This window comes from Haliaeetus leucocephalus, unplaced genomic scaffold (assembly GCF_000737465.1).
Source record: "Haliaeetus leucocephalus isolate CR32 unplaced genomic scaffold, Haliaeetus_leucocephalus-4.0 Scaffold773, whole genome shotgun sequence".
Classification (NCBI taxonomy): domain Eukaryota; kingdom Metazoa; phylum Chordata; class Aves; order Accipitriformes; family Accipitridae; genus Haliaeetus; species Haliaeetus leucocephalus.
Window position 1 is genome coordinate 2,156,953 of NW_010973209.1, and position 26,204 is coordinate 2,183,156.

General features: G+C 51.3%; 1 protein-coding gene across 1 annotated transcript; it reads right to left on the minus strand.

The window, feature by feature from the left end:
- Positions 1–865: 865 nt before the first annotated feature.
- Positions 866–25,210, minus strand: SNX19 (sorting nexin 19). Its single transcript, XM_010581409.1, has 11 exons — positions 23,280–25,210; positions 22,719–22,857; positions 21,887–21,987; positions 21,610–21,729; positions 21,203–21,333; positions 19,881–19,977; positions 19,416–19,602; positions 17,023–17,152; positions 2,762–2,946; positions 1,835–1,922; positions 866–1,160 (listed from the first exon to the last, which is right to left on the minus strand). The coding sequence occupies exons 1-11, from the start codon at positions 24,813–24,815 to the stop codon at positions 1,025–1,027; spliced, it is 2,850 nt and encodes a 949-aa protein (XP_010579711.1). The 5' UTR covers positions 24,816–25,210; the 3' UTR covers positions 866–1,024.
- Between the last annotated feature and the right edge of the window lie 994 nt (positions 25,211–26,204).

Below are 26,204 nucleotides of genomic sequence, written 5' to 3' on the forward strand. Positions count from 1 at the left end.
CTGTGGTCTAACCTGCTGGCTGTCCATGACACACGTTCAGTATTCCTCCTGGGCTCAGACGTGCTCACTCCTTTTCCAGAGCTTGCTGTGACAAGCACTTTTGTGTGGGAGCTGATTTACTTGCTGTGTGTCACATGTGGGTCAGCTCCTTTTCTCCTGTGCCTTCCAGGTGACAGCCTCTGGGACTAAAACGTGACTCAGCAGGCAAAATACACGGTAATCCTGAAGTCCAGCTAAGCTACTATTCCTCTTTAGCCTGAGGACAGTTCTCTTTTCCAGGACCACAGTCTACCCTGCTTGCATCCTGCTGTTCAGGCAGCAGAATATGCCAGAACGAGACCATATCAGAGCAGTGGCAGCAGGAGGCCCCTTATCTTTGTCCCTAAGGCAGGACAGCTTTCAACCTCCCAGTTATATGGGCAGTGGGGATGGGTGCCTGACGCTGACTTCAGGGCTATCAACACATCTCCATGCTCCATTCTCTCCCCGTCTTCCTTCTGGTAAAATGGATGGTGCAGCGTAGGCACAGGGCAGGCTGCCTAGAGAGCAGGGACAGCATTTGGTCCTCCCTTCACGCATCTATCAACAAGATACCGCCACATCAAGTCTCTGCATGCCAATGCCAGGTGGAGCCTGAGGCCACAAAAGCAAACCTTACGTGCTGTCTGCCTTTAGATGTTAGAGATGTTCAGAAATGTGGGGCAAGACAACAGGGTTTGTGGGCAGCCTGCATATCCTTCTCGGACTGTCCAGCTCAGCAGAGGTCAGGCATCTTCATTCCAGGCTTTCCATGAGGTCAGCAATGGAACAGATGCTACACAGCAGAAAAGCATCTTCAGCCCCTGCCACTGGGTTTAATCCATCACCCAGCCAAAACAGAGAAGCCTGGAAGCAGCCGCATTTAGCACTGGCTAGAAAAATTCTTTACAAGAAGCTCCCAGACATGTTCAGTAAACACTGAAAATCAAATCATCTCATGCCTGTGGCTGCTTCTCTCCTCCACTGCTGGCTACACCAGCCCTGGTTAATGTGCTGAAATGCCTGCTTTGTCCAGGCCACTAGAGGCAGATGGCGCGACAGCTGCAGTCTCAAGCTCATCGCTGGAGCCCTTCAGAACCAAGAACTCCAGCAGAATGTCCAAGAGGCAGAAAACCAGGTGCCTGAAATGGAGAGAAGACAAAGCTTAGGCTGGTCAGGGCACAGCAGAGCTGGGAGATTGGCTCCAGACACACAAAAGCCAAAGCTCACACAAGGAAGAAGTATTCTGACAGCCATCGGGGAAAGACAAAAGATCTCGTACCCTAGAAGAAATCTTTCAAGGGATGGTTCAGGTTTTTTTCCACCCCCCAAACCAGTGGGTGTTTGAAGCTGCTGAGCAGCACAGAAAACACAAATGCATCTCCTGGAGCAAGGTGGCACATGCATTTCTCTGCAGTTAATCACAAAAACATTGCTTTCCAAATGCACAGTGATGGGTATCCAGAAAAACTCTATCTATACATATATGCAGCTCCCTAAACTCCTCTAAAAACAACAAACTAAACCAGGATTCATCTTATTTCCTCTGACAGTCCCCTGACATCCACGAACTAAGCAGGCCCGACAACATAATTAACAAGACTGGCTCAATGATCACCAGCCACATCGAGGTCCTAGACATGCGCCTTCATAATAAGCCAGCCAGATGCCCTTTGACAGTATAAGCCTATGATAATTAGCCAGGTAAGTCCTGTGCCAAGAAGCTGGCAGTGTGAATCTCATGGCGAAGCCCTGACAGTAGCTTACAGGCCCCACAGCAAAGGCTATCAGAATAATGAGACTATAGTCCATGTACCTGTTTATCACAGGCCGGCCCAGGGACTCCAGTACCAGGTTCCAGCTCATCCGACATTTAGTGGTTCCAAGGATTTCTTGGATCACATCTGTCAACATCAGAGACAAAGCTTTAGGAACTACACATTTCCACAGTAGTAAAACAGGGTCAGGTCTTCTGCTGGGTACTAAATCAAAGTTTGTGACGGTGCTCTGAGCTTGAGGCATCTCATGCCCAACATTACCATGACTGAAAACAGCCAGGGACAGGACTGAATGCCAGAAAAGGATTCCAGCCTGGAAGGGCATATACTGGTAGTGCTTTTTCATCCCCAAAGGAGAGTAAGGGCCCCTTACACTGCAGCAAGGAGTTAAAAGTTCAGACTGCACTCACATGGATTAGGCAGCAGCTGCTTTAATGCCCAAGGTCCCCATGTCAAACTTCAAGAGAGGGAAATCCAGTGCAGCTGGGCTCATGATTTCAGTCCAGTGGAAAAGCCACTTTTCAGAGCGAGAAGCCAAAGGCTTTGCCTTACGACTCTTCTCAGCAATGGTACCCTTTGGCAACAGGTGCACAGCGTGGTGCTGGCTTTCCTGAGCCCTACCTCGTTTGAGGTGGCTCAGCGGGAACTGCACCACCAGCACTAAGCACAGAGTATGTGGCCGCGCTGCTTCTGGGTATCACCAAGACACATGTCCTTTCTCTCTGAGCTATGCTGCTCCTCAAATGGTTATGCAAACTATCTAGAACTGGGAAACTGTGGTTTTTGCTTGCAGGAAACCATTCAAACCTCAAAGGTCACGAACATTTCCCACTGCCTTGGCACGAGCAGGCTCCATCTCTGTGTTTAACCACATTTCCAGAGATGCCAATGCACTGGAGGGTTCCCCAGCCACCCGTCCTGCTCCTTTCTCAAGGGCAGCTGACGTGTCCCTGGGGCACACTTACGAGGCAAGATGCCCATCAGGCTCTGCAGGGCCTGCTCTGCTGCTGCTTTCTTCTGTTCCTCTGTCCTGGCTGGTTTAGGCACTGCTGGCAAAACTCCTCCAGGCCAGATGGATTCCTGTAGCAACTGGAGGTACTGGACCCAACGCTGGGTGCAGGTCAGGTTAACCACCTGGACTTCCAGCCACCTGTGGGCACAGGGAGAGAGAGAAAGAGGTCAGGAAAAGTCAGGAAAAGGCTTGGTACCAACTCAGAAGCTTTCCTCCAATCAGAGGCCCTGGAGAGAAATATCAGCTTGCTGGGTTAAGTTAACATGCAGCTTCCAAGTCTATACACCAAACATTTTCACAAGTATTAATTAGCTGAGTTTCCCCATGCACCAGAAGTATGTATATGATACCCATCTTATAGACAGAAACACTAATGCAAAGTCACAGTGGAAAAGCAAAAGCCAGGAAAACCTCCATCGCCCTGCTGCCCGCAGGAAACCAAATGAGTAACTGGTCCCTAAAGGGAGCACGGCTAAGGGGTCTGACTGGCCTTAACCTCCTAAGTTATGTCCACGAACAAGCAGGTGACAGAGCTGAGACAGCTAGGAGAAGCACCAGAATTGGTGTTTTAACTCAAAAACAACTGCTATGACTGACTGGAAGGACATGAGCATGGTCTGGCAACCTCTGCTCCTCTCGTCAGTCCTTCTGCTACCTAGAGTCAAGGGTGTCTCGCCTGGAGACCAAAACACATGCTCCCAGGATGGCAAGGCATGAATATCCTGCTGCTCCCCTGCTGTCCGACCCTGCTCCATCCACTGGTGGCAGGCAATGAAATCATCGCCGCTCCCATCCAAAACCCCAAGCTGCACATCTATTAAAAGGAAAGTTAAGTACCTGCCAACAGAACTGCTGGTCGACCCTCCTGCTAGGCCAAGACTGTGCCCTTTATACGGTAACAACCTGCAAATCCCGAGGCCGCGGGAATGCCGCTCCACATAAGGGCTCAGAGACATTTGCAGCCTGCACGGGGGAGATGTGTCCACACCACCCAAGTGCTGGCCAGGGAAAGTTTCTAAATCAATCATGCAGACCCTATTTCCCAGACGTGAAGTCACTTCCCCGTGTAATAGCAAAAGCCACAGCCGTCAGTCAAAACTCGCCAGTGCTTAAAATCATTCTCCCTGGAATAAGGAGAGGTCAGCAGAAAAATCCCTGACGCCACAGAGGCCAACAGGAGGGTCCCCATCGATTTAGCAAGACCGGGACTCGGTGGTGCGGCACCAACGGCAATGGGCTGCTGACGCCGTCCTCGTCAGTGGGAGGCTCCAGAGCAAAGAGGGGAGAATCAGTATGGGCTTGGGGTAGGGAAAAGGCTTGCTATTTCACCAGTACTTCAAGAGTCCCAGAGGAGAGGAGTCCACAAGCAGGGCCAGGAGACCCGTTCCTCTTGGCAGCTGGCGTTCGTGCTTGCAATTCCGTCACCACTACGCCCCGGCAGCTCATAGTACATCCAAGAGCATGGGCCCTGCCAAGGCAAACTTTATTTAACCTGCGCTCTGCCAGACTGTCTGCATTCTTTTCAGGCGAGGCATTCGGGCCAAGGGCGTCCTTCCCCACGCAACCAGGACAACGTGAGTGGAGAGTTGGGAATAGCAACACCTAAAGGTACCCGGGGCAAAGGAACGGCAAGTAGCCATCATCGGGGCTAGGGCTGCAACACGATGCTCCCTTCTTCAGCACGAAATGAGGTGCCAAGCTACAGGTTTTGAAGGATGGACACCTAGGAAATGCCAGCTGCAAAAGCAAACACCATTAAAAAAAACATGAAAAAGCACCTTGGTGCAGCAGTAAGGCCTGTTATGTCTCAGAGCAAGGTCTAACTGGAGCATGGGCAATGCTCCCAGTGATCCCAGTAATGGCACTGGAAAGGAGGAGACATGGATGTGGTGGGTTGACCCCGGCTGGATGCCAGGTGCCCACCAAAGCTGTTCTATCACTCACCCCGCCTCAGCTGGACAGGGGAGAGAAAATATAACAAAGGGCTCATGGGTCAAGATAAGGACAGGAGAGATCACTCAACCAATTACTGTCACGGGCAAAACAGACTCAGCTTGGGGAAAAAAACCACTTAATTTATTGTCAATCAACCAGAGTAGGGTAATGAGAAATAAAACCAAATCTCAAAACACCTTCCCTCCACCCCTCCCTTCTTCCCAGGCACAGCTTCACTCCCGGATTCTGTACCTACCCCCACAGCGGCGCAGGGGGACAGGGAATGGAGGTTACGGTCAGTTCATCACATGTTGTCTCTGCCACTTCATCCTCTTCAGATGAAGGACTCATCACACTCTTCCCCTGCTCCAGCATGGGGTCCCTCCCACAGCATGCAGTCCTTCAGGAGCACACTGCTCCAACGTGGGTCCCCCACGGGGTCACAAGTCCTGCCAGAAAACTTCCTCCGTGTGCTCCTCTCTCCACAGATCTGCAAGTCCTGCCAGGAGCCTGCTCCAGTACGGGCTTCCCACGGGGCCACAGCCTCCTTTGGGAACCCACCTGCTCTGGCGTGGGGTCCTCCATGGGCTGCAGGTGGCTATCTGCTCCACTGTGGACCTCCACGGGCTGCAGTGGGACAGCCTGCCTGACCATGGTCTTCCCCACAGGCTGCAGGGGAATCTCCGCTCCGGCACCTGGAGCACCTCCTGCCCCTCCTTCTGCGCTGACCCTGGTGTCTGCAGGGTTGTTTCTCTCACATGTTCTCACTTCTCTCTGTGGCTGCAGTTTCTGTGCCTGCTGCAACTTTTTTTCCTTCTTAAATATGTTACCACAGAGGCGCTACCACTATCGCTGATTGGCTTCGCTTTGGCCGGCGGCAGGTCTCTCTTAGAGCCGGCTGGCATTGGCTCTGTCGGACACAGAGGGAGCTTCTAGCAGCTTCTCACAAAAGCCACCCCTGTAATCCCCCCCACTACAAAAACCTTGCCACACAAATGCAATACAACGGCCTTTATGCTCAGCCTCACCAGGGACCCCAAGTACTGTTGCTGCTACAAGATAGTGCCAGAGATCCAAAGCGTAGCTTCTACCTGTCTTAGAGGACAAAATGTCACAGCACAGTCTTGCCTGGGAAAAGGCCACGTTTGAAATACAATTGCTTAAAAGGGTTTTTATCTCCAGCTATCAGCAGAGTTTAACACCGTGGATCATGTTAAACCCTCCAGCCATCACCAACCAAATTAAAGTGTTAAACTGTGGCTCCTCTAGGGGCAAGAGTTTTTATTAACATGGTTTGTCATTAACATGTTTTCTTATACAACCTGCTTTCCTAATTGAGAAAACATGTGACAAGCAACAGAAGTTCAGAGACTTGGGGACAGACCTGCAAACAGTACAACCCTGCATCTAGGGAGATCAGACTGAACATTGACTTGAAATTCATCTCAGCAATAGTCACTTACCATCCTTTAAAAGGTTGCAGAAAGCAAACAACAAGCTTTCTTTTTCTTAGGAATGTTCCTAAAATAGCAAAAAATCAAGCAAATAGTGGGCAGAGTGAAAGCTGAACTTAGAGAAGACAGCATGCGTTTCCAGACAGCTCAAGAGCAGACTGAGAACTGACGAATGCTGGAAGGCCCCATACAAACAACTTACCATTTCTAGCTCATTTATTTCCACAAAGCCACCAGAACTAGGCAATGAGGCCTAGAAGTAACACCTATAAATCTGGTCACATGTGCACACACTGCAATTATGCAAGTGCTTACCCGTCTTAGTTCCCACAGCTGCAAAACACCATAGATTTTTTTTTTTTTTTTACTTAGTCTGGCAGCTCACTGCCTTCCACTTTGGACAGCAAGGGGCAGGATCTGAGAACGGCTCCGTCAGTTTTGCTCTACCTGTGCCGATGCATGCTACAGTTCCATGCAAGCTCCTGATAAGAGGCCAACTTGCCCCATCGCATGGTGCTCAGACAGCAGGATACTCACTGCTAGGAAAGGGGGAAGAGGCACCCAAAACCACAAAGTATACAAAAAAAAAACCCCAACAAAAAAACTAGACAGGAAAGGAAACAAGAAAGAAGGAAGAGAAACCAAAGCTGGGTGCAAATAGAAGGAAAACTAAAGTCACTGTGCTCTGAGGTCCCTTTCACCCATCTATTAGCGTGTGGACCCATCCCAAAAGCACTGGGAAGAGAGGAACTGTCAAGACTGATCCATCTGGCTCAGCATCCTCCCTGGGAGAGCACCTGATGCTCTCAGACACTTCGAAAGAAAATATCAAAACAGACTAACCTGCCACAAAGAGTTTTCCTTCCTCCTCTCAACCTGAACCTGTTAAAAGTCACCACCAATGCCCACTTTGGGGGGATGCACACTGCATTTGCAGAACACACCCAGGGGCATGCACGAACAACAGTTATTAAATGGTGAGAAGCAAAGTAACTCCTCAGTTCTCACAACTGTAGTTGCACCTCAGGGAGGGTCACACCAAGCTTTATTGAAAAAATCCTACCTGAGCAAAACCCAGATTTCTATGGCAAATTGACCTTTCCATCAGGCAGACTTGCTGCACCAGGATCAGGATTAACAGCTCACACTTCTCACACAGGAACTCCAAATATGTGCTGGTCCAAAGCTGACCTTCGCCAGCAGATCACAGATGATTTTTCGTACTATTAAAGGTCTAAGCATTTGAGACCCATGTGCCACATCAAAAGCACCCACATGCCTGCTCCCAGGTAGAAATAAATCCAGCAAGAAATACAAATAGACCTATCTTTTTTTTTTTTTTGGATGGCTGATGAGTTACTATTTCCATTCTGCTATTTCATGAAGAAATAGCCTTAATAAGAAAGAAAGAAAAACAAACACATCACCAAACCATCTCCTTACACTTCAGTTGAGACCAGAAATAGATAGAAAGTGACCTCCTGGGCTCAGACGTTCAAAATGCTTTGATAATGCCCAATGCAAAGAGACAGACTGCAAAGGCTACGAAGTCCTGGACATTAGTCTGGAGGTGCATAACTTGCCCATGTTGTAAGGGTCCTCTGTTTGAAATAGCTGCTGATGGAGGAATGAAACGGCTGCTAAAAAAGAGCTGATTTAATGCCATGGCTTAAGCTGGAACTCCAAGGTCAGCTGAAGGGACTCATTAAGATAGGAACGGCAGAAATGCCCTGGGAATGAGAAACAAGGCCTGGGGGGTACATACCTTGGCCCTCCTCTGGCACCTAGAAGCAACAAGGGCTGCTAAGATGAACAGCCTATGGTAAAGACAGACTAAGAGGTAGGAACAGGCAAAACACAGTGTACGAACTTGGTTTTACCTGGCTCCTGCAAGCTGGATGCACTCACTTAAGTGGACTACCCAGGGGGTTCACCTGCAGATAGAGAGAGCTCAACTCAGCAAGTAAAGGTTGGACAGATTGGATTTGCTTAGTCTGGAAAAGAAAGACGGTCCGGGAATGGACAAAAAGATATTGTACTCTCCAAATTTACAAACGGCTGCTAGAAGCTGGTAAACCTCTGCTTTTCTCATCCATCAAGGTTAGGGTAAGAATTGCTAAGTTCACTTGAGCCGAGGAATGGTTAAGTTCACTATGCTGATTGTAATTAAAATCTGCAGCAATAGCAATTGTGATTCCCCCAAAATGGGGGATTTTAAGGATTTAGAGAAACACAAACTGGAGGCCATGTTAGGAAGAAGACAAAGATGAGAAAGCCTCTACTAGTCTGCTTTAGCTGTATAAATACAAATAGCTCTATAAATACACGAGCTGTGCATAACAGTAGCAAGTCCAACTCAACATCTACTACTTTCCACCCCAGAACAAGGCCTCCGTTTCCCTGAGGTCAGTTAACACAGCATGGTTAACCAGAAGCTCAAAAAAGGCCCGTGAGACCAAGGCAGTGAAAAAGATTTAAGAAAAAGACAACATCTGGAAACGCACAAGGCATTCAAGCATCTGACTCATGAAATCAAGAAAGGCTGGTACTTAAATCACCAGACCATCCCTCCCTTCGCAGTACTTGTCCCCCAAATTCCTCCCTAAATTGTGCCTCAAACCACAAGAATACCCTTAACTCAAGGGCTCAGAAAGAGCAACATTTCAATGCTTTGACTGTAAAACATTTCTGAGCAAAGCTTGTAAAACTGAAGAAACAGCTGCAGCGGGCACAGTTAGAAGAATGGAAAAACACAAACGGAGAGCTTTCGCCCCCAGGCTCGGCTTTTAGCACCTGCTACTTGAGCCCACGTCCACCTTCTCCACACAGCCGCCAGCAGAAACACGTGCAGCCGACTGCTGGCATGCTCAGCTCAAACACCTTCAAAGCAAACCCACGCTTGTTCAGGCCATCAGTAAACCTTTCGCAGAGGAAGGAAACAGGAAAGAAAAGAAAAGAAAAAAAGCCCTCCATAAATCAAAGAATACAAAGCATCCTGAGTCCTTTTAAACTTCTGGCCAAACACACACATGCAAAAAGTAAACTATCCTTCTCGCCTTACTGGAAATGTTCCTCTCCTGCTGCCCTATAAAAAGTTTACAGTTGTATATGCTATGAACGATACGTCCTGTACCCCTGCCCGAGCACACGGTAATGAAGTGTTTGACCAGTGAGGCAGTGGTCCTGTGGCCGAGTGCCTTCCCCTCGAACAGAGTGTCTTGCCAGCCTCACACCTCCCAAGCACAGTTCCCCTGAGGGCAGCTGCACCGAAGGAAGCAAGAAACAAATCAAGCTGCAAGGAGTTCACGCTGGTAGCATTTCCATCTGACATGATTAGACTTACCCACGCCAGTGCCTTGCCACCGTAGGACAGTGGGATTTTTCTACCTGCTTGACCCACGCAGTGAGAGGTGGAGCTGGCAGAAGCCCTGTGAGAAGTGGGTATGCAGGACTTTTTGCTGTGGGGCAGAGGAAGAAAAACAGACCATTCCCTACTGCCTGTAGGCATGAAACCACACTTCGGTGTTGGGATTTGGGGCACTGCTCTCTGCCGCTTTATGTACTGCTCCCTCCAAAACACACCTGCCGCAAAAAGAAATTGTGTAAACACACAGGGCTCCAACTCCAATGTCTTCTCCCCCCAGTGAATTAACCTAGCTGCTCTGTTTTTTTGCTTTTCTCAAGTTAGATCTCCCTGAGACGCCGTGGGGCTCAGGAAAGGGGGAGAAAGCTACGTGATTAAGAAAAAAATCATCCTCAAACCCCCTTGATTTTTAACAAAGCATCCCGGCTTTCGATAACATCTTCATCAAGTATTTATTGAGCCAATTAAGCTCTCAGCGGTGCCCCAGGGAGAGGCCAGGCTGTCTCAGCCAGGTCCTGCTCAGAGCAGATTGCTTCATTAGCCCACTTCAGAATCAAAATACAGAAAAACACCATTAACCCTTCACAAGCCAGGGAAAACTAAAGCCAACGAGGAGACATTTCCTCTCAGTCCTTTTCTTCTTTGCCTGTTCTATTTGAAATAGGAAGTTGGTTTTTTTTAATTTATTTTAAAATCTAGGAAAAAAGTTGGCACGTATCTAATTGCTGAAACAGAATCGAAAGAAAAAAAGAGAGATGCAGTTAAAATAATGTTGCAATTGTTATCAAAGCACAGAGTGCTTGCTTCATTCTAGTGGCTGTTTTTGGAAGGATGCTGCTTCTAGAAAGGAAAAAAAATTTTGTTTGGGACAGAGATTCAAAGCCAGATCCAAAATTTCCAGGTGCTTGGAGACAACTGAATCAAGGCCCATTTCCAAGTTGATTTTTATTTACTTTACATACACACACAAAGACACCCACAGTCCTGAAGATCGCTTTTGCTGACATGCCATAGGCCTGTGATTTCTACCGCTCCTTGCAGCTACAGTACAAATAGCCAAATCCAGACATGAGGAGGAAGGTGCCATAAGGTTGGTTCCTTTATATACAAACTCTGTTGCTGGCTTTTAGGCTGGGGTGCACACTTGAGCTGCTGTGGGAGGGACAGGACCACGCACCTCAGTCTGCCAGCACAGCCCCTCAAAGCACAGTTGCAAAGGTCTTCACTAAACGTGCCTAAATCAACTCTCATGGGGTAACAAGCCAGAACAGCAAATGGATTTAGTTGCCCCAGCTGCACTGACATTGCAGAGTTTTGGCAGCTTGTTTCTGCCAGCAAAAATCAGAGGTGCTGCCCAAGCCCGGAGTGGTAAGCTACCTGCCAGCTACAAAGCCAAAGGAAAGCGGGTGCAACCGCACCAGGAACAGCTTTAGCACAAACCTTCCCGGCTTCTCCTAGCACCTGAAGAGCACGAGTCAACCCTTGGCTTTAATGTCTTTTTCAGAGATAACGCAGGGAAGGAACGGGGAGGCTCTGCAGCAAATGCCTGCGCACGCACAGCCACGTCCCACCCCAGGATAGCCCCTATGCTGGGTGACACACATACAGCCCAGCTTTGTGCTGACCCCCGGTGCAACCCGGCACCAAGATGAGGTCTAGCTCACCGTTTCGGCTGTAGCACATGGACCCTGCAGGGCTCCAGACAGCCAGGGCTGGGCAGAATTGCTTGCCCATGGGCAGCATGTTCCAAGCACGCCTGGGGTTGCAGGTGTTTGGCTGCCCAAGCGGGCAGGTTTACTCAGGGACATTTAAGAGGGTCAGGCAACACTACATGCCGGTGGCACTTTCAAGTCAAGAGGATCAAGGAGGCTGCCAAGGGTCTTTGTTTTTGCCAGTCCTGTTGGCACAGAGATCAAGGAAGAAAGAAGCAAAAAACCAAAAAACCCCAAACCCACCCAGCAAGCAACTCCCTGAAGCTATGAGCTCCTTGACTCACAGCAGCAGTTGCACAAGTGCCCACGACACCTGGCCTGGAATCGACAGACTCCGGCACACAGCTCCGAAGCCAAGATGACAGCAAGAAGGTGAGGGCAGCCTGGGGTTGTGCACGGGGGTAACCCCCAGTAACAGCCCACCCGAACCCATCTTGTGCAATGGTTGGGCACCGTGCCACATCCCTGCCGAAGGAGGGATGGGAGACATGCCATGGGAGCAAGCTGCAGCACCCTTTGGACTGGCACAGATGTCCAGACTGCCGAAGGGACCCCACGCTTGGCTGCAAGGACCCTTGGCCGTCCCAGTAAGGACCTTTGTCAATCACAGGCCATGGATATCGGTCCGAGAAGTTCTCACTTGGTAGGTCTGGAAACTGAGTGAGCCCTCAGTGGGAGGGCTAATGAAACCAGCCACACTGCTGAACAACCCCTCAAAACACACAATGAAGCAGGGATGGAGGGGGACACAAAACCTGACAGCATGGAGAGCCAGGAAAGGACAGAGGGGAGGCCACATCAATGCCACAGTCACCCTGGAGACGGGAGGCCCTGTTGCTGATGGTGGTTTTTACCTCTGCAGGGAGTGACCTCCATAGCAGCCAGCTCCGAGACTGCTTCAGGGGCCAAGGAGACACATCCTGCTCCCCCCCAGCCTTGCATCTCCCGACAAATGTGCACTGAATGTGCAGGACAGCATTGGAAAGGACAAAATCTGGAATAAACCACAGCCCTGCAGGCTCCAGCTGCCTGCACAGGCTGCAGCCCTGCTCGTGTCAACCACATCCTCCCTGCACCCACCCTGGAGTGTGGCATCGGCTTCCTCCACGTGCCATAGCCATACCTTGCCCAGATCGTTTCCATAGGCAAGCAGAGCCGCTGGTGTCGAGGCATTTGCTCTTCACACCGCAACCTAGCCAAACTGTTTATCCAAACCCTAGCAGACTGAACCCTCCTGCCAAAATCTAGGCTGCAACAAAGAATTCAGATGCTCCAGACCTACTGCTGATAGGATGAAAGCTATTATGCCTCTGTGGCCTTGCCCAGCTCTTGACCCCCAGCAATGCTTGGCAAGATCTAGCACCTCAAATCAAAGACAACCCCTTGCTGCTACAGCCTTCCTAGGACCACTCAGCCCCGGTTTAGTGTATTCAAAACCTGTCCTCTGCGCTGCCTGAGTGCTCCTTCTCTCCTCTGATCCCACCCCAGGGCTCAGTGTCCCTCACCACAGCACCCAAGAGCCAGGCTCCCTGCAAGACCACAGCCCAAGACTCAGCTCCAGGCTGGATCTGAGCTCAGATGGAATTTCCTTTCCCATGGTAGGTCAGCAGTGGCTGAAACCCTACAAGGAAAACAAGCCAAAGCTAGCCAGATTCACAAAGGCAACCAAAGCTAGAAGAACTTGCAAGAAACCACTCTCATAAAAGCCTGACAGTCATTTGTCATCAGTCTCAAAGCATCGCTGGCTCTCCCTCTACATCTCACACAGACTGGAACATCACCTCCCCAAATCCACCCGCTTTGCCAAGGAATGATGGGACAGGGGACAAAGCCTGGAGGAGCACCAGAGTGACCCAAAGTAAACAGCACGCCAAGCAGTGCTGAGCTCCCGGCTAAGGCAGGGATGATTTGCATTTATTTTAACTCATGCTCAGTGGAACATGACACCATCAAAGCTGCCTGCGTAGTTCCACGCGCTCCCTTATATACACACAGGCGCTTCCGAGCCCCGGCACGGACTCTGCGCCCCAGCCCCGCTCAGATTACAGGGTGCAGACAGCCGGGGTGTGCCGAGACACCTTCCCTCCGCTCGGTGGTTTGCACTGCTGCAGCCTTCTGTTGTGACGCATGGGAAGGAGCTAGGAAAAGCATACAGACCTGGATCTCCACCTAAAATACTCCCAGGTCCATCCCTGGGATCCTGGCACTCTGCTGGGGCTCCCCTCCAGAAGGGGAAGCAGATGTGGTCCTGGGAGAACCCCAGCAGCGGCTGAAGGGCACGATAAACTACCACTGGTACCCCGTGGCTGTCACCCCGGCTCCACGGCTGCCCCTGGCTCGTCGCGGCACTGGCAGACCCCTGACCTAGTGACCATCGTGCTGTCAGGGACAGACCGAGGGCAGGGCGCAGGGTCACAGCCATGGCGTGGTTCGTGTGCTTGCCATGTATTTTTAACACTTCTTTGACTCACAAGGCTCTAAAAAGCACAGGGATTCTCCAAATGCTCCAAACATCTCCGGAGCCCAGAATAGCCCCATCTACTCCCCTTTGCAAACAGGTCCCTGTTGCAGCCTCCCTATGAAAGAGATGAGATCTGCGTTTCCAGCCCTTGGGAGGGAAGCGAGAGCCAGACAGAGAAGGGGTGCGGAGCCGGAGCAGGGTAGCAGGTTTGTTTACAGGCACAGACCCAGCACGCAGAGAGGCTGCTGGAAGCAATCCTCGGCCCCGGGGTCGTCCCTGCTCCCAGCGAGCCTCCTGGCCCCTTTGCCTCCCCTCTACCCGCCTCTCCTTTCGGCTCCGAAAAAGGATCACTCCCTGTTACATAACGGGATGAGCGCCGCACAAATGCGGGCTTGCACGCACAACTTCTCTTTTACTTAACAATACCTTTTTCGGTCATACAGCCTTCCTCTCCCCAGCTGCCATTAAACTGACAGTCAGGGGAGATGGATAGTGCCTGGCTCCAGCTATTTCAGCTATGGAGAAGAGGGGAAAGAGGAGCGTGGTGGGATGCTCCATGCACAGAACGGCGAATGGAGCAGGGTATGGAGGTCCCATAATCAGCAACAGTGTGGTCACAGCAATCACTCGATGTCACCACAGGGGATGCTGTGGGCACCGCAAGCCCAAGGGAGAAAGTCCCCAAAGGAGAGGGGGTTTGGCTCTCTGGAGAAGCTGGACCTTGTTCTTGGTGTTTCTCTGTTGATTCTTCTGCTCTGGCACAAGGCACACTCGGTGCAGAGTGGTAGCAATGCCCACAAAGGCAGCTGTGAGAAGCCTGCAGGAGCAGCACACTACTCACCAAATACATGCTGGCAGAAGAGTAACCAGCAGCAACCCCCTTCCTAACACCCAAAACACTGCTAGGACACCTCCGTTCCACCACCCACCACCTAACCCAGCCACTGATGGGAACAGAGAAGGACCTCATCTCTTGAAGGGACGATGCCTACTCGTATTTTGTGACCAGCAACGGTTAGAGACAGGATGCGTGCCCATATGCCGCCCCGTGTTTGTCTGCCTGCTCTCAGAGGCGAGAGCAACGATGCCTTGAATAGCACATACTCCCAGAACAGCTTCTGGTATTTTCTCCACCTGTAAAGGGTACCCAGACACAGTGCCCGCCAGAATGCCAGTGCCAGGGCTGTGTCAGGTCTGGCCGAGCAGCGATCAAGTTGCAAATACTTAAATGGAAGAGGAATGCCACCAAATCCACGCTGTGTCCCTGGATAGGCAGCTGGCAGTAGGTCTGAGCTAGAGAATTCTTGATCTGCTCAGGACAGCCGTGGCCACCTGGGCCAGCCATGAGTACAAGTCTCAGCCACCCTTCTGTGTGATTCAGGGACAGGGTGCAATGGCAAGCCAGCACAGAGCCCCCCCATTCCCAGTTCTCCTCCACTGTGGAGGTAAGGTAACTACATGCCTCATCTTGAATGTCCGTCTTGGGCATTGTCTGAACAATGCTCTCATACTAGATCACAGCTTTCATGACAGGCAGACACTGACTACTCTCAGAGCAGTTCCTGTGCCCATTGCAGTATCCTGCTGAGCCCCAGCCCTCCACATGGGCTTCCAGAATCACTAAAAACCTGCCACCCTTGATTCAAGATAGGAGAACTTCCACCCTAACACTCTTCCCTTTCAGGAGACCAAAGCGCTGTCCCAAGCACAGCCTTCTGGGTTGGGGTGGCGACTTCAGCAGCAGTAACAGTGGAGGAAAGTGTTCCCTGCAGCAATCCACGAGTAACACCATCGTTCTGGCAACAGGTCAGTTCACACTGTGCAACTCCTTCCCCCGTCCCCTTCACACCAGAGCTGCGGACTCCTGACTGTCCCAGAACAAAAGCAGAGCCACCATCAACATGTGGATTTCAGCATGGACACGTACAGTCCCAGGGACACAGGGTGAGTTCAAAAGTATTTGCACCCTGTCCTGATCGTGACACCAAGGAGTCACGGGACTTCCCAACATCACCTCCAGCCAAAGGTTTGCCTGTAGGACACGTGGGTTCACCCAGACCCATTGAAGCAGTGCAGCTACAAACACATTCATCCTCATGCTGCTCCACTAGCACAATTTGTGGAGCTCCTCCACTTTCCAGAGCCAGGCATGTGCTGTGTGTATGACAGTTTCTCTAGTGGAAAATACCAATGCCACGTGTCGGGGCTGCAGGCTCCCCGGGTGACCGGGACACAGCTTATTAGGAGGTGATGACGTGCCTATTCAAGCTCTCATACTTCTGTGCTTACGCACAAGGATTGGGTTCCAGCTCATTCCCCAAAAGACCAGAGCCCATTTTGGAGAATTGGGAGCAACACCCACCTCCTTCCACCCAAGGAAACAGACTCAGGAGTGATGGCCAGCAGCTCCTGACCTCAAAGCACTTTGGCAACCTCTGCTGAGGGCAGCTTAAATTACCAGATCGGTTATACAGTGATGCCCTGCACATTCTGACACTGGCTTTGAATGCCTGCAAGAGAAGAAAGTGGGCAGGAGTGGGAAAAGCACTGCTCCGAGACTGCCCCTAGCCAAAGCCCTTCCAGGAAGGCTTTCCTTTTACTCTGAAGGACCAGGTCCTCAGCAAGTGATAGTCACCGACCTACACAATAAAACAGAAATGCTCTCTGTTTATGTGTCTTGGCCTAGTGCCTTACCACACAGAGGCACTGGCCCCAGAAAAGCTTGGCAAGTACATGCCAGCTGGAAAGGAAGTCTTTCCCTAATACATCTGTGGGTCACTGCCCAAGGCACAGGCACTAGCGGCCCACCGCAGATCAGAGAGGTGTGCATCGTGAGAGCAAAGGCCCTGGGAGGCTGTGCTCTGAGCTGGTACTTGACAAGTTGCTGTTTCCTGTGCCTGTTTATTCTCCTTTTGTAGAAAAAACAAGCTAAGCCCCTGGGCAGCGAGAGACCAGGAGGCCAGTCTCTCCCTAGAAAGCCAAGGAGCTGGGCACTCTTACCCTTTCATGAGGCAAGAAGCATCCCATTCCCAGGGCTGGATCCTTCCTTTCCCCCGTTGTTAAAGGACAGGAGGCTGCCTGCTAGAGCTGCGCTGCTGCTCACAGGGAAGACAGCTCCTACTGCATATCTCCGAGATGTTTACATAAATACGATATCTTCTTTACAGAACCTTGTTTTCATGTGACGGAATGCATTTATGTGCATTCAGGCAAGAGCTCCATTTTAGACTGTAACTCTAAAGGCAATGCCAGCCCACAAAGCTGCGAGGTTGGTCGCTGAGGCCTTACCTTTGAATGAGGGTCCCAAAGAGCAGGTGGAAGACCTTCTGGACGTTCTCTGTGCACAGCCAGCTCCAGTGATCCATCAGCAGCAGACGAAGCACATCCAGGGCCACGTCAGCCAAAGCTGTCTCAGAGTCTGCCGGGAGGAAGAGGACGGTCAGAAGAAGCAGCCAACTCGGTGCCTAAGCAAACCCGGTGGAAAGCATCATCCAAGACTCACTCTTTGCGCAACAGCCTGCCTGACACTCTTCTCCCCAGCCTAACACCCTGCGCCACAGGCAGATGACCTGCTGCAGCACGGCCAGCTGGGGAGCCTGGCCCCACTCTTTTTCCTTTCCACTTTCATCCAAGCAGCCCCAACCTCCCTACCGAGGGGTGCACCAGACCAGAACATGGCTGCTCCAAGTACTCAGTTCTTTCCCAGTTAAGCTGAGGGATTATCAAACCCCAGTCCACATATGAGGATGGCAGTGTGCCCAAAACAGGTGAGAAAGAAGGCAGTGACTGTAGCCAGGAGAAAGGTGCATTGCTGAGGACTATTTTCCTAGTCTTCACCAACACTTTCCTCTCTTCCAACGTGGAGTTTTCCAGGTGCAAGACTGCGGTTGGTGTCTGCAGGCTGCCATCGTGTGGCAGGTCCAAGTCTCAGCAGCAAGATGGATGAACCACATCCGGATAAACCAGATGCATCAGTTAAAACAAAAACCCCCACACATGCTCACATATCCCTGGTGACACAGACCTTCTGACCCTCAGGAGGATGTCAAAGCCTACAGCATAAACACATTCTACTTGCTAGAGAATTACTTTTATGCTGCTTGGCCCCAAAGCATCATAGGTGTTTTGCTGAACAAGGTTATTAATGTACCACAAACCTGCCTGAGACAACCACTCCTAGGCCAGCGCTCCAACCTGAGGCTACTGCATTGGCTCTGTTGGCAGAGTGAGCTCCTGTACAGCATCCTCCCCTAGTGTGACCTTCCTCGATGCCTGATCTTTCAACCACTCTGCCTATAGAGAGCCAACGAGACTGTTAACGCACGATTTACTGCTGGAGATAAAGGAGAGAGGGATATCGGACATCAGCACCTCTCCTTCCCTCCTCTTCCTCTTCCTGCGCATACGAGCTGGACTAGTTAACTCCAGACCATTTCATTTGCAAAAGACAGGGCAGTGAGTGCATTTGGCCCCTCTTGCTCTGGGCCATGCATAAATTACTTCTCGCTTGCTTTGCCCTTTGAGACTTGACTTCCCTGTGCAAAAACTGGAGCAGGGTGTTTAGCTTCACCATAACCCCATACAAAGCTCATCATCAGCAAGCTCTGTTTATTCCTGTAGCATCCAAGTCCCCTTCCTCAGAGAGCTGCTGGCCAACTTCTTCCGAGAAGTCACCCAGTGAGCAGATACGGACGCTGGTTGCCTTTTAAGCCAGCCGCTCCCCAGACATTCATTCCCCTTACCCTGCCAGACCAGCCTGCCCTGTCTTGGCTCTGAATCATCACAGATCTGCAGGCATTTGACATCATTTACATTAGATTTCCTTAAGAGTTCAGCTAACTTGGCCTGCCTGTCTCTTGTGCTCCATGCAGAGCACTGGCCTCCAATTCCAGTCCTGCTCCCCAGCAGCCCCAAAACAACCCCAGGCATGTGTTCAAAGATTATAGGCAAAGCTGGTAGCACAGGCTAGGTTCTAGAATACCAGACCCATCCTGTCACAAGCACATGCTTTCAGTCAGAGCTCGCCGAACTTGAACCACTGGAGTGAAATTTTTGGAAAGTTCCAGCTGACACAGCTCAGCTATTCCAAGAAAAAGATTAGAGAACATATTTTTGCTCGTGTTCAGGATAATCTTGTAACCGCTCTGAGAGGCGGTAGCACCCCTGTGCTTCAGAGGAGGGATCTATAATCAGAAAGGGAACATCGTTCCTTGAACTGGGATTACGTATTTGCTATTCCCACCAAATCTATCCAAACTTAACTGAATCGCAAAAGGTCCTCTTATAATGCATGGACATTATCAAGGCTAACTTGAGACTACCAAGAAACGGTCATTTGGCCATTTTTCAGTTTCTAAGAGCTTGGTTTTATAACACTGGCAGTTTAAACAGTGTGTACTTCAGAAACTTATTTATGCAGTAACTGTACTGAGTACACCAATGTGAAGATCTACACTGACACAACTGAGCCAAGACCCAATTTGCTTCCACTAGCATTAAAGACCAGAGCAACCACCTAACAGGACTGGAAAATCTCAGTTTGCTTTCCCTTTAATCAAGGTGCAACAGGCAGGAGACTAGGTCCTCATAGTAAAGACCCTGCAAGCTGAGCCTGCAGGTGCTGGAGCTGTTGCAGTGCCAAGGCAGATACACTGAAGCACTAACAGAGGGGCTGAGCTCACCAGAGTCCATGTCCGGACGTGTCCCCTGCTCTGATGTGCGCAGCCCGTCCATGTTGTCCTCCATGGAGCTTTCCTTAGCTTCTCTACCTCCCTCGCCTTCAGGAGCTTTGCTGGGGACTGCCTCCAGCAGCTTCTCCTGCTTCTGGATGAAGGACTCCATAGCAGCTAGTGACAGGGTGCCAGAGACCTACAAAAGCACTGGTGTATTAGTACCACAGTGGTGAGCTGCATACAGCCAGAGTTGAACAGATATACGAGATCTCCACTGCCCAGACAGCCTCCCACCACCTGGTTTGCACCTTGCTGTAGCCAACAGCGCAACTAGGGCTGCTTATTGCCTTTCTTATTGCCAGGAACAAGGCTGCAGCAGCCGCAACCCTCGTGCACATGGATTATTCCAAGCCAGCACCCAAACAGGGCAGTGATTAGGATCATGAAAGGATTGCAGGAGGGATCTGAACTTACAGCACTGCCCTCCCTGATAGAGTACACAATCCTGTCATGCGCTTCATTCACACTCAGCACTGGAGCAATTTTACTGGATGAGAACCTCAGCCTGGACCTGAAGAGGAGAGACACAGCAGAGTCAGGGTTTTCTCCACAAGCTGTGAGTGATGAGTTTCCTAGCCTCAGCTAAGAATGGGGACCAGCCTCAGCGAAGAACCTGGACCAGCTATCTTTGTCCACTGTCATGTCCAAGCTAATAAGTCTGATTAGACCTAAAGTGGTTCAAAAAAGCATCCGCCCCCAGGATAACTAAGAGGTGGCAGTAAACCCATGCAACAAAAGCATTAAAGCGCTGTTCCTCAACTACATGTGGGCCTAGCCAAGGCTTTCCAACATCCAGCACATACACACACCTTCTTCGGCAGGTATGTTACATATAAGCTTACACGTAGATGTAGGCATTTCTGGTCAGCAAGGTGTGAGCATTGCAGCGTACACAGGAAAGGGTTCAGAAAAGCCTCTAAGATGAAACATACTCAGCAGGATTGTGAAGTCCAATTCTAAACATGCACACACAGAAAGGAGGATATGGAAGGGTGTTTGGGATTGTGAGACAAACTATAAATAGCCTGTTTATCATTAAGGAATATCCTTTTCGGCCAAGGTGCTTCAAAACTTGTATTTTTTTGGTTTGTCTTTTTGTTCAAAGCAGGTTTTTCTAGCAAAACTTCTCTCTTCTGGAAAATAAGCCATACTCATGCAGAAACCTTCCCTTCTTCTGTAAGGGAAGAAACACTGATGAGCACAATGGGGCTCGCCACTGCCAGCAACACGAAATAAACAGCTGGTGAGCAACGTTAAGTGCAGTGACCTTAAACAACTATTCCTAAATAAATATTCAAATGTTTGCTGGGCAAGGCAGCATGCCACTTTGTGAAACGCATGAGAGAAGCAGGAGTGAACCTGCAGGTAGACAACATATAGCCGTATTCTGCAGTGACTCACAACATATATAGGTTATGCACATGCTTAAGGGTAAAAAGCAGTTCTCCAGCAGCATCAACACCTTTGCCAGCAAATGCCACCACCTCACAGCTCTCTCGGGAGGAAACCCACCTTCTGTGAAAACCTGAGCACTCTTAGAAAACCCTTTATCCAAACAGGAACTCAAATACCCTTGCTCGGTATGTGAAAGAGCAAGCAATTTAGCTACAGTACGACAGCAATGTATTATCCACAACAGGTAAAGCACCAAGTCAGTATTTCCCCAGAATGGAATCAGTTTCTGTAAGAAATCCATGCTCTGCATAAAGCACAGAGGAAGCTGAAGGAGCCCTTACCTATTAGTCTTCTTCCCATCTGTCTGAGATTTCCCATCCACTTCAGACTCACTAAGATCCTCCGTGGGGCTCTGGGGCTCTGACCTGGGGAATGCCGTCTTCAAGGTGTCCACGATGGCATTGACAACGATCTGCAAAAGCCAGCAGTGCCATCAACTACTGAATATATACTATTCCTTGAATATGAATTAAGAATTTTCAGACTTCCTCTCTGTTTTCCATGATAACCCCCAGGCTCTTTGAGACGGTCTCTGACTCTTCCTAGCTTTATGGCTTTCTGGGCAAGCTGAGCATTCCAAGTTTTTGGGCTACTACCACAGCAGCCATACATGTAGACATTGAAGCCCGAGAGGCATGTCTAGGTGCAGCTGTAAGTGGTTCAGATAACCAGTTTCCCACTTGTCTACCTTGTCTATCCTGGAGACAACGAAAGGCTTCTTGACGAATGCGATCCTGGCATCAGTGTTCAGGGCGAGGAACTCCTGCACCTCCTCACTGTTTGCAATCTCAGGGACTGCACACAATTGCTGCATGGAAAGATGTAGCTTTAGGTCTTTTTTGAGTCAACTTTCCTTTGATCACATAAAGTGCAGGTGGAATAGATCTGATGTGCTCCACTGTCAGTACAGAGCTGTCCTGAGCACTGCTTTCTAGCTCACAGGGGCACACAAGCAAGTATCTCACCTTCAAGAAAGATTCTAGCAGACTTTTTCTGGCTTCCACTTTATCACTGTCCATATTTCCAAATGGGAGATCAGGGAACAATTTCTTTGGGCCTTTGATATCTACAAAGGAAACAAACCCATTAGCAAGCTCAAGAAAACTGCGGCAGTTGTATTAAAATCTTAACGCTCTCATGCTTAAGACTACCACTACACACTGCCCAGCATCAGCCCAAGATAATATGCCCCTCGAAACAGGGTAGCTGAATCAGACCTTAAATCCATGCAGAACTTGCATTCTGCTGCTATTGTACCATCCATGCCTTTAATGTTAAACAAGCAAGAACACCAGTTTAGCCCAGGGACTCTAGATCACTCAAAGAACCCAAAAATTCTCAACAAAGCAGTTTTCCAGTCAAAACTCCAGATCTGTCAAAACCAAAGCATTACGTAGGAACACGGCAAATTCAATGAAGTTTTATACATAAGTAGTATTAGAAGAACCATTGCCTTCTTTTTAAAGAAAGCTTACGTTCAACACATATACTCTACTTTCTTACATGCAAAAAAGACACTTGCAGATACCAGTGTTTCTATTCATTGCTAAGGTACAAAACTACAAAAGCAAGTGTTGCGATCTGAATGGCAACAAGGATGTTTTGAAACACTGGAATTTGCTGTCAAAAGAAATAAATTTCTCCTCTAGCCAGCTCTGCACAGAGCAAGGACATGGCATCACAAACAGCCCAGCATCCCGAGCTGCACAGGCAGGGCAGGATACCCTCAGAGCAGCGGAGCATGGACTGGGGTGAAAGAGAAAAGGATTTTCTTAGGAAGATAATGCAGGCACTGACTTTTCAGGAACTTGCGGAGCTCCGGTTTCTCCTCCAGTCTGGTCTGGAGGTTGAGGAACTCCCGGTAACGGCGGTTCACGGTGTGGTAAGCCATTTGCTGAAGGCTGCCCGCGCTCTCACCCTCCAGGGCTGTCTCATACTGAAGAGGAAGGCAACAGTCAATAATCCTTACAGATGCCAAAACAATCCTGATGTGCTGCGGTCCCTGTTGGCCCCACAGTCCCTAGACCCCACGGAGGTCCCAACGAGCAATTCCTCAGATTGACCCTTCCCTGAAGAAGAGTGGCTGCACAGCACGCGAACCCCTCATGACAAAGGGAATGGTGAAAACAGGATACAGAAGACTCAACCAGCCCCACACGACCCTTGGCCACGAGCAGAAACCCCTATCCTGCACCCGAACGGCCACTGGAAAAGCCAGTGTGCCCGATATTCCCCACTGCCAGGCAAAATTTTTTGTCCAGCCACACACAGAGCAAGTCCTCATCTACAAACACCACACGTGCTCCCCTGTCAGGGCAGGGATCTCAGAAAAGGGGTGAGCACCGGGGGAGCCTTTACCTTTACAGTGTACAGGGTGTACGGGTGGAAGCCAGTCCCACTGTGCTCTCGGGCAGTGATGGTCCCTGTTATCCGCAGATTCTGGATGACGACCGGCCCATCAGGGCTGCTGAGGGGTTCAAAGCTGAAGGTGCTGACAGAAGCCGTTGGGGAGGATGAGAGCAGAGGCAGAGTCTGCCCAGGGTCTGGGGGGCTTTGTGGTGGGCCCTCAGCTGCTCCCAGATCTTTCCCCAAGCTGGAGGGCCTCTGTGAGGAGGACTTCTTGGGGACAGCTAGGCCTTCCTCTTCCTTCTCAACTGCTGGGTCGATCTGGATGTCAGGGCAGGAGGTCAGTGCAAAAGCAGAGGTGGGAAGCAGGCCAGCATCCAAACTAGGGGCAACGCCCTCCTCCAGGTCCCCCATGCCGTCCTCCGAAGCGGCCGCTCCCTCCACCACAGTGGAGGTGTCGTGGGGGGGTTCATCAAGGAAATCCCTCATGGGCGATGGTGCCAACAGGTCCGTGTCCTGGCCCGCATCGGGCGCAGGGGACTCCAGCTCCAAACCCTCGCAGGGAAAGAGGGAGCCCAGGGCTCGCGGGTGGAGGAAGGGCTCCTCTGTGTGGCACAGCCCACTCGCTGAGTCCTCTCTGTCCTCTCCAACAGCCCCTGCCTCTTGCCTGGGCACCTCCATGGCCCTCGGGGAGGGGGGCAGTCCGGCAGGGGTGGCATCCATCTGCGCCATGAAGGGCAAGAAATCAGGCACTGGGGGTGCAGGGGGTGGCTCCTCACCCCGGGGCTTCTTGGAGAAAGCCCCGATGAGCAGCAAGTTGATCCAGTCAGGATCGGACATCTTTCTGATGGCTGGCAGCAGCACGTTGCAGGCGACCAGCTCCACCACCACAAAGCGTCCTGTTCGCGTCTCCAGGTGGGGCCAGGGCACCAGCGCCCGCAGCAGCGTGTCCACAGCAGCCCGGGCATAGCCCACCTCAGCTGCTGGGCTGCGGAGGGCCGGGTGCGGCCCCGCCAGCCGGCTGTACTCCAGCCACAGGGTCCGGCCACCCTCCGTATCACCCCTCAGGGCCTCACGGGCCTGCAGGTAGCTCTGCAAGTGATGGCCGTAGAGGAGGAGGAGGCGGTGGGCCAGGGCTTGGCGGTCCACTTGCCCCATCCGACGCCTCAGCTCGGTGGCCAGGCCTGTCATGGCCTTCTCCACCTCAGCCTCGAAGGCTGGCTCACTGCTGATGGTGCGGTACCAGGAGGCGACAAAGTCCCGCACCATTTTGTGGATGGTGCCAGCGATCTCCTTCTCCAGCCGCCCCGTGGCCACCGGGCAGTGGGGCTGGGGCTGCAGGGAGCTGACAAAACGCTCCAGCCGCAACCGCCGGCCGGGGTGGCTGAGGACCCGGGGGCCCAGCCAGCCACCCAGCACTACCAGCACCCCACAGAGCAGCCCCAGCGCCCGCAAGTCAAGAAGCAACTGCAGGGCCAGCAGCCAGCCCAGCGCGGCCATCAATGCCAACAGCACCCGACGGACCCCCCATGGCCCCTGGCCCGTCATGGCGGGGCTGGGCAAGGAAAGCTGCCCTGGGGCTCTGCCGACTGCTCAAGTTTGTCAAGGCTCAACCGACCGGGCTCCTCACCGGGGCTCGACCGACCAGCGTCCTTACTGGGCACCAGAGCCCAACCGACCAGGCTCCTTGCCAGGCACTGTGGCTCAACAGAGCCCAACCGACCGAGCTCCCTTACTGGGCACCGGAGCCCAACTGACCACCGGGCACTAGAGCTCATCAAGGCCCAACCGACCAGGGTCCTTCACCAGGCGCCGGGGCCCAACCGACCGGGCTCCTCACCGGGACCGCTCTACAGTCATCAGAGCTCACAATACTGCGGGATAACAAGCCACACTCTACCAGCACCGACACAACGAAGCCCCCCCTGTCAGACTTCACCGCCCGGAGCTCATCACAGACACCGCCGCAAAGCCTCCCCGCCACCGGCCGCCATTTCCGGCCTCACTTCCGGTACCTCCCCTCCCACCGAGGAGGGCGGCCTAGGGGGGCCCCCGCGCCTCCCCGCAGCGCCCCCTGGCGGCCGGGAGGGCGGGCTGGTGGGCGGGAGGCCGGGCTCGCGGCGCTGCCGTTAAAGCCGTTAGGATTTAAAAAAAAAAGCGGGAAGTTTGCAGCCCGGCGCGAGGCAGGGAAAAACGTTCCTCCCACCCGCCTTTTTTTTTTTTTTTTTTTTTTTTTTTTTTGCATGCATGCATTGGGAAAAGCGTGCAGCCCTGCCCTGGGTTTATTTTGTAAGTGTTAAGGGCAGCAAGAGTTTAAATGCACCATTTTTTTAAATTTATTTTATTTTTTTTGCAGGCGTTAAAAAAAGAAGCATTGTATTTATTATGCATGCATTTAAAAAAAAAAAAAAGAAGAAAAAGTTTGCATCTCTCTCCTGTTTAAAAAAAAAAAAAACAAACAGGCAGCTCTGCTGCATTCCGGCCGCTGAGTGCCCTGGGAAACACCTGGGCCACATTAGCCTCATCAAGCATTGCCAAAAAAGAAGAAAAACAAGACCAAAAAAACCCCAAAAGGTGCATTGGGGTCAAATAGGGTTGGGGATGATTGCCTGCAGCTGGTGATTAATTGGATGCTGCTTATCAGCGGTGGGGCTGGGGGAGTGGTAGCTCCTGGTTGTTTCTTCATGGATGTGGGGGGCTCCTGGTCACGGTACGTGGTCTAGATTTTGGGGTTGTGCTCAGAGGAGTTTGGACTGAATTGTTTTGTGGTTGTAAAACACGTGCCTGGATTTTCTTCTGTTGCAGCTGAGGAGGCGCGGATTCGGCGGAGACCCCCGTCTTCTTTCTACGAGGGGGCTCCCCAAAAAACACTCGTGGAGATGCTGGGAACAGCCTGCGCAAAAGGACACACGGGACGGTGGCAGGAATGAGCCCTCT

Bases quoted from the DNA above. Each gene is read 5' to 3' on its own strand.
- SNX19 (XM_010581409.1), bottom strand. From the start codon at position 24,815: ATGACGGGCCAGGGGCCATGGGGGGTCCGTCGGGTGCTGTTGGCATTG. The intron at 22,858-23,279 runs GTAAAGGCTCCC...CTTCCTCTTCAG, and splicing joins ACACCCTGTACACTGTAAAG to TATGAGACAGCCCTGGAGGG. The intron at 17,153-19,415 runs GTGAGCTCAGCC...TCCTCCCGGCAG, and splicing joins ACGTCCGGACATGGACTCTG to ACTCTGAGACAGCTTTGGCT.